The sequence below is a fragment of the Lithobates pipiens genome, unplaced genomic scaffold, assembly GCF_037356315.1.
Source record: "Lithobates pipiens isolate NorthernLeopardFrog02 unplaced genomic scaffold, aLitPip1_a1.2 Scaffold_13, whole genome shotgun sequence".
In the NCBI taxonomy this organism is placed as follows: Eukaryota; Metazoa; Chordata; class Amphibia; order Anura; family Ranidae; genus Lithobates; species Lithobates pipiens.
In genome coordinates, this window is record NW_027507718.1 from 288,159,494 (window position 1) to 288,171,718 (window position 12,225).

A 12,225-nucleotide genomic window follows, 5' to 3' on the forward strand; every position below is an offset into this window, starting at 1 on the left:
ACCCTTTTTTTAAAAGGTGCCGCATCGAACCGCACGTGGTGCATTTCCGATGCATTTAGCGTGTCTGTTAAAGAAGAGTGTGTTTTGCCTGTGGGTCATAAACATGCATGATTATGCATGGGTCCCAACCTGCACATATGTCACCCAAACCATCCTCTCCGCTCCTCCCAAGACCTCCTGCTCTTCTCCTTCTATGCTCTCCTCCAGGACTTCTCCAGAACCTCTCCCATCCTCTCGAACTCTCTACCCCAATCTGTTTGGCTATCTCCTACTCTGTCTACTTTTAGGTGATCCCTGAAAACTCATCTCTTCAGGTAAGCCTATCCTGCCTTAAAGTGGATGTAAACCCTCACATATACCCAGTGAAGTGAACAGCCTCAGATGATACACAGAGATGAAACAAATCCTCCTACATAAGTTTTACATGTATATCTCCTGTCTTCAGCTATCTATATACTTTAGAAAGTGCACTTTGTGTTAGAATTTTTACTTCCTCTTTCAGCAGTGGGAGGGGAATTTGGGCATACACTGTGTGACAGCTGATTGGAGGAAAGGCAAACACCCCCACTCCACATAGGCAGAGGAAGAAAGAAGCACGCAGAGCTGTGCTGTGATAAGATCAGCTCTCTGCTAATCTATTTATAGCAAAATCCCTGACACAAATTTTCAGCTGCTTTTATCTCATGTGTCAGAAAGCTTGTCAGAAGTTATCATGCTGATAACAGAGGAACAGAGCAGCAGAAAGACACAGGACTTAGGACTTTGGAAAGAAATAAGTAAACACTACAGATATATGTGCCCAGCTCAAATTTCATAAATCGGGTTTATATCTAATTTAAGCTAATCTTCTATTTATCCCATCAGTTCATCCCTCACAGTAACTACCTTTTTTCCCCATGCCCCTCCCTATTAGATTCCAAGCTCCCAGGAGTATGGCCCTCCTAACCCTTGTATTGAATTGTACTGTTGCTGTATTGTCTACCTTTATATTGTAAAGCGTTGTGCAAACTGTTGGCACTATATAAATCCTGCAAAATATTAATAATATGTGAACCTAGTCTTAGTCGATAGTGGAAGTAGGTTGCACCAAATGTAAATATTTACAGTTTAAACAATGTTACATAATTAGTCTGGTTGAAAAAAGACAGAAGTCCATCTAGTTCAACCAATAAAAGGGAAATAAAAATCATTCAATCTTACATTTACAATCCTATACCCACAGTTGATCCAAAGGAAGGCGAAAAACCCCAGCAAAGCATGATCTAATTTGCTCCAGCAGGGGGAAAAAATCCTTCCTGATCCCCTGAGAGGCAATCGGATATTCCCTGGATCAACTTTAACTATAAATGTTAGAATCCATTTATATTATGTACATTTAGGAAAGAACCCAGTCCTTTTTTAAAGCAATTTACTGAGCTGGCTAGAACCAGCTCTTCTGTGGGAGCCTGTTCAACATTTTCACAGATCTTACTGTGAAGAAATCTTTCCATCCCTCCCGGAAGCTCAAACTTCTGGGGGACCTCGCCACAGCGAAATGGAAATGGGCATGGGTACCTGTCAAAAACAGGTACCCACTCCCCCCGAAAGGTGCCAAATGTGGCACCGGAGGGGGACAGGAAGCAAACAAGCAGAGCTTTCCCTTTTGGGTAGAGCTCCGCTTTAAGCCATTGACCTGGGACAAGGTCAGTACAGATCAAACAATCAGAGAAATGTCAACATTCCAGACAGTTATCTATCCTTTTCGCAAGGTAAAGTCTATTGTGTAAGCAATATCCCTTATTTTCTGACTAAAGGGCCTATTTAAAAATGTTTTTACAGAAGCGCATAAAAATTTTCATCCAAGATTCAAATATTTCTCTAATTGGATTATATTGGAAAAATGTGTGAATTCTAGGTGATAGTCAGGTGAGTCTTGGCTGAAAACATTTATAAATAGGCCCCCTAAGCTGTTTCCTCATTTGACCCATATGACATCCTGTTGCTAAGCAAATCATTTCTATTTAATGCTTGGTAAATTGGCAGAACCAGGAAGCTTGGCACAATTGTTTTGCATTCATTTTTTTCAATCTGGCTCTGTTGGTGGCTAGCTCTGGAAGCAGTATCCAAGATTAGAAGACAAAGGCCGCGTACACACGCGCGGACTGTTCGCCCAACCTTGTCCGCTGAACAGTGTTTGGGCGGACAGTCCGCTCGTGTGTGGGGCTTCAGCGGACAGTTTCAGCGGACAGTTGGCCGAACAAGGTCTTACGGAAATTCCGAAAAACTGTCCGCTGAAACAAGGTTTCAGCGGACTGTTCGCTCGTGTGTAGGCTTGTTCGGCCAACTAAGTCTCGCGCATGCTCAGAAAGGATTTCCACGTCGGAAGGTTGCATTGCAGTGTATAGGACGTCGTATTTTTCGTCCCGTCGTACGTGCCGTTCACGTCATCGCGCACGGTTTCAGCAAACTGTTCGTCCGTCGTGTGTGGCCATGTCCGTCCATGCTAAGTTTGAGCGGACTGTTCGCTCAAACTGTTGGACGGACAAAGTTGGGCCAACAGTCCGCGCGTGTGTACGCGGCCTAAGGATATTCCTGCTCTTGCTATAATAAACTGTTAAATTCTCTCAGATGTAAACATAGTATCAACTGTTCACTACTTATTTCTTAGCCAGGCAAATAAGGCAAACAATGTATCCACTGTTTGTAAATTATGTAAGTGTGAACGTTATCTCCTGTTTATTATGACCTGATCACTCAGTTAGGGATCTTTCACATTTGTGTAGAGATTTTTTAGCATTTTTTCCCACACTGGGTAAACACTTTAATCACAGCAAGGGCACACAGAAGACAATAGTTTTCTATGTGCCTTGTTAATACCACAATGCTAGATTGAGGCGTGTTAAAGAAAAATGCAGACATATTGCATTTTTCTGCAGCACACTGGGTGGCCTGGAGGTAACCACCATGCTGTTGTGTGGAGACTTGAATGGAGTGTATGCTTTGTATGCTTACAATAAAGTTTAAAAAAGATACAAAATATAAACAAATTTAAATAAAAAATGTACTCTCTTGGAAACAGACTCCTAATTTGTTTCCTCATTTGACCCATTGGAGTTTGGTTCAGTTGTTTTGCATTCATTTTAGTCAGATTGGCACAGTCTATGGTTAGCTCTGATAGCAGAGAACATGAGCCACTTGCACGTGAGTACCAATGGGTGGGTGTACCTGTCCTAATCCCAATTCTGAAGCTGGCCATATATTTTATATTTCCTAGCTCGTTCATACCTATTGTTATCTTTGTGTATTTACTAGTGGTGGCCCATCCATAAGGGGCCGCAGGGACACCACCCCCCCAATCTATGTGTCTGGCCCCTAATCTACATGCAGGGCGTCGGACGCATGGATTCCAATGGAGTTTTTTGTTTTGTTTTGTTTTTTAGAAACACGTGATTAGAGCTAGAGGCTCTAATTGGCTTAAAAAAAGGGTTGGCTCGGGGCGCACCCAGTTGTGTGACATTAGCAAATTAATATCCCCTATTGTCTTCCTGATTCTCCTCCCGGCCAACCAGGAAACGAGACCCAATTGGCCGAGAGGAGAGGTGATCATATTGGCCGCCATGATGCCAAGGAGGAGGAGATACAGGGTGAAGCTGACGAGGAGGAAGTGCTGTCAGCGACCTAGATGGTGTAAGTACAGGGCTGGTGGGCTGATGATCGAGCCGCCCCCCAAAAAAAATAGAGCACTAGCCACCACTGGTGTTTACCCTTTTTTTTTTTTTTTACTAACTTAATGTATGTTTCCTTACAATGTATTTTTTCTAATTATTGTGTGTTGTAATTCATGATCTTATTCTACAATAAAAACTGATTATGTAATATAAAAAGGGGCCTTGTTGTGTAATCAACTTTTAAGCTTTACTGTCAGCGACCTAGATGGTGTAAGTACAGGGCTGGTGGGCTGATGATCGAGCCGCCCCCCAAAAAAAATAGAGCACTAGCCACCACTGGTGTTTACCCTTTTTTTTTTTTTTACTAACTTAATGTATGTTTCCTTACAATGTATTTTTTCTAATTATTGTGTGTTGTAATTCATGATCTTATTCTACAATAAAAACTGATTATGTAATATAAAAAGGGGCCTTGTTGTGTAATCAACTTTTAAGCTTTATTTGCTAAACACACTTGATCCTACAGTTTTTTTTACACCATGGACTGCTAGTATTATATTAACTGGTAGAAGGGTCCTTTGGAGCTTTTAGCAGTCCACTTTTATAAGCCATATTACATTTCAGAGTGCAGGCTCCCTGCCCATCCTTGGTGTCCCCCATCCACCCAGTGAATGGAACAAAAGGTAATTGCAACTTATATTTGTCAACTTGCAGGGCTTTATGTGCAACATCGCCATGACTTAGCCTGACTTAGCTTACATTATGTGGACTGTAGTAAGTCCTTTTTTGGACTCAGTAAAGTCCTAATAAGAATATCTATATGATGATAATGGGATGCAGCCTACATCATTAATATAGGGCAAGCCATATGACCACCAAACATAGATGCAGGCTCCCCTTTCAGCCCACTATGCAGGAGGTGAACTAAAAGATCCAACTGACCCTTTTCAATTTAATTAAGATGATTGATCTACCTGGTAATTGTGCTATTTGCACCTAACATGGTAAAGCACCAGGGGAGCTGCCCCACCAGGTACAGAAGTTCAGGATGAAAATGATGTTCATAGCAAAAGGAAGGCAGCAAATCATTGATGTATAAAAAAAATTCATTTTTATTGACAGGATACATATACGCAGAAAGAATGTTTGACTGAAAAGCACACATCTAACTCATGTCAAAAAGTGTTCTGTGATCCTTGGAAGAGGTGTGTGGATGGCAAGTGTATCTGTAAGCCTCCTTACCAATGTCCTAAGAATAAAACCATGGGTGTGTGCACAGAATTACAGAGGTCCTTCCTCACTTACTGTCAGTTAAAGAGTGCTGAATGTACTAATTCTGCCTATAGATTTACATCCGATTCTCCATGTAAAGGTAAGTTTGATCTCAAACAAGTTTTAAAGATGTTTTTATTAAATTTTAATTTTTTTGAGCTGTATTTTCAACAGATGTCACAGCAAAGTTGGCCATACACCTTGCAAACTAATTTTAAAATGTTCTTTATGTCTACCAACAATTATGGGGCGGACAACCTACTTTATTAGATAGACATTGAGTAAATAGATTAGGTAGGACTTTTACTACATAGTTTTGGTAGATCTAAAAGAGATTGCATGTGCAGATTGCAGATTGCAAGGTGCCTGACCAGCAACTCTTGTTGCTTTATTATACATGAAGGGCTTCTTTATCATATGTGCCAAAGCAAGATGCATACTGTATACCTGTGTAGCACTCTCCAAGGTAAGTGCTAGGATAGCTTAGGTAAGTATTAGTGTCTGTTTTTGATAGGAAAAATTAGTTACAACACTGTAGTTAGTGTGGGTGTAATTTTGGATAAGGTAAAAGCATAGTTTGGCTCACTGTACTCAGTAAATTGTTTATCTTGGTCTGCTCTGTGCGCTCTACTGCTGCCAGTCTGCTGATAACTCCTTCTGTATCCAGGTAACTCGAGAAGTTTCTGGATGATAGGTGTGGAGTTATGCAGATGGCAGAATGAATATGGATACAGCACCAGCCTATCCCAGAGAGACAAGCTCTGATGGCATGCTGGAACTGCATATATTCTGGGAGCACACAGAGCTCTGGGTCTTGTTCCAGAGTGGAGGTGTCCAGCCTCCCAGGCAGAAGCTGCTATTCGAGCGTACTCAGGTAGGCGATCTGAGAGGAGGAATGCTGAGACCCAGGTGCTTAAAAGAAGCTGACTGAGGGGGGCTGTCTGACAAAGATTTGTCGGGTATTACTGGAGGGTATTGCTTGGAAGATTAAAAGGAGGCTACCATCTATCCTTGGGCCTTGTGAGTACAGACACTGAGAGATCTTGGAGACCTTGTGCTATAGCTACCCCTCTTAACCCTATAGTCAGCTGTGGGTCTGTTAAAGGGAACACAGGCTGGTGTCCTGAAGAGCTCTGTCCAGATAATATCCTATTTTAAAGGGACTTTGCTCTTGTGACTCTAACTACTACTACTTAGGCTGAAGACTGCTGAAGTCCTCAAGTGGTACATGGTTCTTATCTTTAGCTTATCCCTCCACTTCCCTTACCTAAAAACCACAAAAACAACATCCTCTGGTCCTCCGCAGCTTTCTTTGGTTCTTTCTGGTTCTTTCTGCTGACCTCCACATCATTACTGTCTCCTGTAATGAAGTTAAACAGGAGCTCCAGGGTACAAATAATGTATCTGCTGACTTTTAATATTAGGACACTTACCTGTCCAGGAACCCAGTAATGTCTTCACCCGAGCCGATTTTTCAATCAGCTGTCAAGTGCTGTCGCCACCATCTCCATTAAGGGAAACTGTCAGTGAAACCTTGCGGCTTCACTGCTGATTCCCTACTGTGTTTGCACAAAGTGTGTGAATGGGCCGGCTGCAGGGGGAAAGAGGGGGGGGGGGGGTCAAAATTAGGTACTTGCTCAATAGGTTCCAAATGTGGCAGCAGAGGGTGGGATGAGGCAGACAAACAGAGCTTCCCCTTTTGGGTGGAGCTCCACTTTAAGGTCAGCATGTAGGGACCAGTGAGAGCTACAGGGAATCAGGATATCAACACCCTGTCATTGTTGTGGGGCCCAAAGCAGCTGCCTCATACTTGCCAACTATCCCAGTTTACATTCCCTTGTCCCTTGAAGTTTTAGTCCTGTGCTGCTACTAATGCTGCCCGGCTCTGCCCTATTGTTGTGTACAGATGACTCACCTGCAGACCCTGCGTTTACATGTAAATACTGGCATTCATATGTAAATAGCAGTGACATGCATATGTAAATAGCTGAGGCCAACTGCATTGATATGTAAATAAAGGCAGCATTCATAGGTATATTATGCCCCCCTGCATTGAGGAGAAGATGTGCTGTAACCTATAGCAACCAGTGAGCAGTATTACTGTACAGCAATCTCTAGCTGCCAATCAATAAGCAGAAATGTGTTGTAACCTCTAGCAACGAATCAGTGAGCCCTAAGGAGTGCTGTAACCTCTAGCAACCAGTCAGTAAGCAGTAATGATATGCTGTAACCTCTGGCAACCAATCGCAATCGCTGCCTGACCTGATACAATAAACAGATTTTAAGTCTAGTTGCTATTTATTGTATGTCTCAGAGAAGGTGGAGAGCGAAATTGCATGGGGGGAGGGGGGCCCTAAGAAAATTTTTGCCCAGGGTCCAATCAATATTAAAGACGGTCCTGCAGCCAACAGTCCGCTGCGCTGGCCACTCCCGTCCCCTCCACAGCCCATTGTTTCAGTAAGGGGGGGGGGGGCAGAGCAGAGAGCCAGAGACTGACAGTCACCAGTAATAAGTTTGATTGCTTGGTTCTCAGCCTTAAAGCAGGAAGGGGGACAGATGCAGCATCCAACTATGTAAGTAGGTTTAAAAGAAATAATTCCCATACCCGACATCTCCTCATTCCTGCTATCTGGCCCACATAACAATTAGGCCTCAATCACATGGAACATATGCGCCCATACCCAGTGTGATGGTTGTGTACCACGTGAGGATACTCTGTGTTCTGTGCATACCTGTGCAGGCAATGCAATCAAAGTCAATTGGGACACAGCAGCTGCATGGACATAGTCGAATTTCAAAATTTGACACGCAGACAGTAAGGCATGCATGTATTTGAACGTACAGTGTCTCCATTCTGATCTGTGCACCCACTTCTATAGGTGAAGCTCTCTGGTGGATGCAGATGCAGTAAAAAATGGCTCAGCATACAGGACGTGGCTCAGCATACAGGACCTGTCTCAGCGCCTGTCTGAATGAGCCCTTAGGGCAGGGGTGTCCAAACTTTTTTCAAAGAAGACCAGATTTCATGAAGTGAACATGCGTGAGGGCTGCCCATTTTGTCTGACATTCTTTGAACCATTAAAATTTGGTCTAAGTGTGTTCGTTCAAGCACTAATACACTGCCCAACAATAATTCTCTTGCCTTTGTGGCTGTGTGTGAGTAAAGAGATGAGCTTGGGTGTGTTATTTGGATATACCATATTTGTTGTCTTATAACACACACCTTCATTTTAAGCCCTTGTACACACGGTCGGACATTCCGATGGAAAATGTCAGATCGGACCGTGTTGTCGGATAATCCATGTGTGGGCTCCATCGGACTGTTTCCGTAGGAATATCCGACCAACAAAGTTTTAGATCGTTTTTCCGATCGTTTGTAGAGAATTCCGATCGGACAAAGTGCCACGCATGCTCAGATCAAATTCCTAGACCAAATCTATTGGCTACTAGCCTGAACGTAGTCCTGTCATAATGAAATAATGTCACCACGTTCTGAACGATCAGATTTTCCAACAACTTTGTCCGACTGTGTGTATGCAACAGTTTCGGACAAAATCCGTCGGACAAAATCCAACGGATTTGGTTGTCAGAATGTCCGACCGTGTGTACAAGGGCTAAGAGGGTAGATTCAGGAAAAAAACTTAAATTTTAAATAAAGAACTCTGAAGCCACATAAGGGTCAGTGCCCATCTGCAGCCTCACAAGTGCCATGAATGCAGCAACCCTATTGCCATGAATGCAGCCCCACCATTGCCATCAGTGCAGCACCCCATTTCCATGAATGCAGCACTCCCATTAGCAGGAATGCAGCACCACCATTGCCAGGAATGTAGCACCCACCATTGCCATGAATGCAGCCCCACCATTGCCATGAATGCAGCCCCACCATTGCCATCAGTGCAGCACCCCCATTTCCAGGCATGCAGCACCCCCATTTCCAGGAATGCAGCACCCACCATTGCTAGGAATGCAGCAACCCCCATTGCCAGGAATGCAGCGACCCCCATTGCCAGGAATGCAGCAACCCCCATTGCCAGGAATGCAGCAACCCCCATTGCCAGGAATGCAGCACTCCCCTTTGCCAGGAATGCAACACCTCCCATTGCCAGGAATGCAGCAGCTCCATTGCCAGGAATCCTCTTTAATAGAAAGTCCCACCTTCCATTATGGACAGAACAGTCGTCCAATGGCAGTGCAGGAGACAGGACTTTCTGCCATGTAAACAGGAAATACTCCTATGTGTACGGCTTTGGTGAGATATTAGGGGTCTTAACAGGCCCCTGCCACCTCCCCTTTGAGACAGGGAAAGGGACTGATTCCCCAGTCCCTTTCTCTGCAGCCTCAGTTGCGCTGAAAATAAATGGACAGGAGACAGCAGCTCCTCTCCATTCATAAACTGAAGCATCGTAAACACAGGTTACAATGCTCAGTTATGAATGGACCGAGGCAGTGATCGCTGACTGTTTATTCTGAAAAAGAAGGAGCTGGTACATGACAGATTTACCGGCTCCTTCCTCCACTCTTCATCCTGACAGGGGGACTGGAGTAGGATACGGGGACAGTCAGGGGTGATCGGTGTGACAGTGGGGGGAGTTAAGAGCACGATTCTACTGTAAAAATTTGAATAAAGCAGCTGAAAGCTGCGGGAAGGAGAGGGGGAGAAGTGGCTGTTAACTGCTTTATTGAAATCTATACAGGGGGATCAAACAAAAATACTAAAGCGCAAAAATGGACAATAAGTGGAATGTACCCAAATGAAAAAAGCTGCAAACACTTAAACATGGTCAGTCACCCGGATGATTAAATAATAAAATAGTAGTGTTGCTCTAAAATCAATATTACATCTATAAGTACTAAAGTGCTACGTGCAAAATGTGCACCATAGCCATAAAAAAATCACCAACACCCTAGACTGTGGTGCTAAAAAATGGTGCATCAATCAATATATACCAAGGTAAAATACCAAAACAATATGTACATATACAAAATTGATATACAATGTAGAAAAATAGATAAATAAATTAATTAATTAATGTGCAAAATGTCCAGTGGGCTACATTCAGCGATACATAATAAATACTATATCACCATAAAGCCCATAATAATAAGTCACAATATATCATCATGAATAAACAAGTCTAGGAGATAAAAGTGAGTAAATGAGGAAATAGCCACTCCTGAGCGCATTTAGGCTTCCAGCATAATGTGGATATCCCAAATGTACAAGCTTCACCTTAATCCGAATGTCCACGTGGAATGATTAAAAAGGGATTATCCTGCTGCTCCGCTTAAGGTTGGATATTTGCTTTTAGGAAACAAGGAGAAATATAGATATCATTGCGCAATGCTCCAAATGCTAAACCACTTGGATTCAGTATTGTATCCACTCACATTAGATGAATGATAGTAGTGCTGTTAGAAAAAGAATGGTCAGATATCACCGCTTGTTTATGCAACATAGAAACTGCCAGGTTCTATCGTGCGCTGTCACAGGCTCCGCTTCCCTACGTGTTACGTCACTGTCACGTAACTTTTTCGCGGAGGGTGGAGCCATACGAAGAGTGTAACCACATCAGTATCCTTAGAAAGCTACAGTTACAGCTATAGCAAGCCACAGTGAGTGGTAGGAGAGACTGCATTCATCTGATACTGCAATTGTAAATGTGAACCAACGCTGTGATATGATTCTTCTTTTGTGCATGCATATTGTGAAGGTTTTTAAGAATAGTATTAAAAATTATTTTTAAATGGGATTACGCTATGTCCGCTGTTTCTTTCTATTTTCACTGAGATATTGAGGGGATAAAAGCGCAGTGGTGGATAAAAGAGTGAAGGCTGTTACCACAGTTGAAAGGTTGATTTATATGCCAGATTGAACCTGTTGTTCCCAGTAAGAGCTTCTTCCACCCCCCCCCTCTTTTATCTGTGCACGGGTGGAGGTGATGTCTGTCGGTGCCAGCATTTCACAACTGCTTTACCTTCAATAGACTCTGTCTTAGCCCTTGTACATACGATTGGAGATTCCGATGGAATGTGTCTGATCGGAGCGTTTTGTCGGATATTCCAAATGCTCCGATCGGACATACTCTGATCATGTGTAGAGAATTCCGATCGGACAAAGTGCCACGCATGCTCAGATCAAATTCCTACACCAAAGCTATTGGCTACTAGCCTGAACGTAGTCCCGTCGTAACAAAATAACGTCATCACGTTCTGAACGATCGGCTTTTCCAACAACTTCGCCGGCCGTGTGTATACAACAGTTTCAGACAAAATCCGTCGGATTGGTTGTTGGAATCTCCGACCGTGTGTACAAGGGCTCACAGTGTTTGACAGAAATTCCTAATATAGGATATATGGACTATGTTGAATTATTGAATGTATTGAATTTTATTGAATATTGATTGCACAAAGGAGATTGATGTTAATGCGATAATGATTTATTAGCACTGCTCAAATCTATTTTTATAGATTCCTTTGATGTTTTTTATATATTGATTGATGCACCATTTTCTTATTTACTTTGGACTGCACATTGCACATTGTTGTCACTTACCTTACATGGTACAAATTGGCATCTATTCACTTTTATTTGACTTTTTGGAATCACGTTTATATATTTTGAAGTGGTAGGGTGGTGTTTTTGGGCGATTTCTCACTCCCTGCCCCTAATTTTCTTGTTGCATTTAGCTTGGTTTGCACATTTTGCACGTAGCACTTTAGTCTTACGTGATTTTAGCGCAACACTACTATTTTATTATATTCGGGGGATCAGTGCCTGTAACTCCCCCCACCACCGCACTGATCATCCCCTGACTGCCCAGGTATCGGCTCAAGTATCGGAGCATTTGCCCAAGCACAAGTACAAATGCTCAGTATTGGTATCAGTGCAACCCTAATTGCCACATACCATTTTTCTTTGGGGGGGGGGTGATAAAAAAATGACCAGCCCCAGGTGCCAGGTGTGCTAGCTATGCCACTGCGTGAAAGAAACCAGTTGTTGCCTGACATCACTGTTTGAATGTGGTTTCCCACCTCGATAGAGATTTTTCCATAGAAACCTTTTTATTTCTATGTAACAGTAAACAATATCAACTCCTTTACTTTTGTGTGTATAGCTATAGAACAGACCTGTTTCAGATAGTTTGAAAAATAAAAAGCTTGGATAATCCACAAGCTATATTGGTCATGTTAATTACAAAGGTTGGAAAGTGTATGGGTTCAAGAATAAGAACCATTTGACACCTATACAAATTGTTGTGGCAAGGTGTACATTGTCGCAATGTCTGCACAGCTATTCATTTTC

At 42.8% G+C, this 12,225-nt stretch overlaps 1 protein-coding gene across 3 annotated transcripts in view; it reads left to right on the forward strand.

Moving 5' to 3' along the window:
• Window positions 1-12,225, forward strand: part of CFI (complement factor I) — a 57,870-nt gene that overhangs the window by 15,559 nt on the left and 30,086 nt on the right. For all 3 annotated transcript variants that reach the window (XM_077476727.1, XM_077476725.1, XM_077476724.1), the window contains exon 2: window positions 4,770-5,019. In XM_077476727.1, coding sequence (XP_077332853.1) covers window positions 4,770-5,019 — 250 coding nt within the window. The remainder of the gene's footprint in view (window positions 1-4,769; window positions 5,020-12,225) is intronic.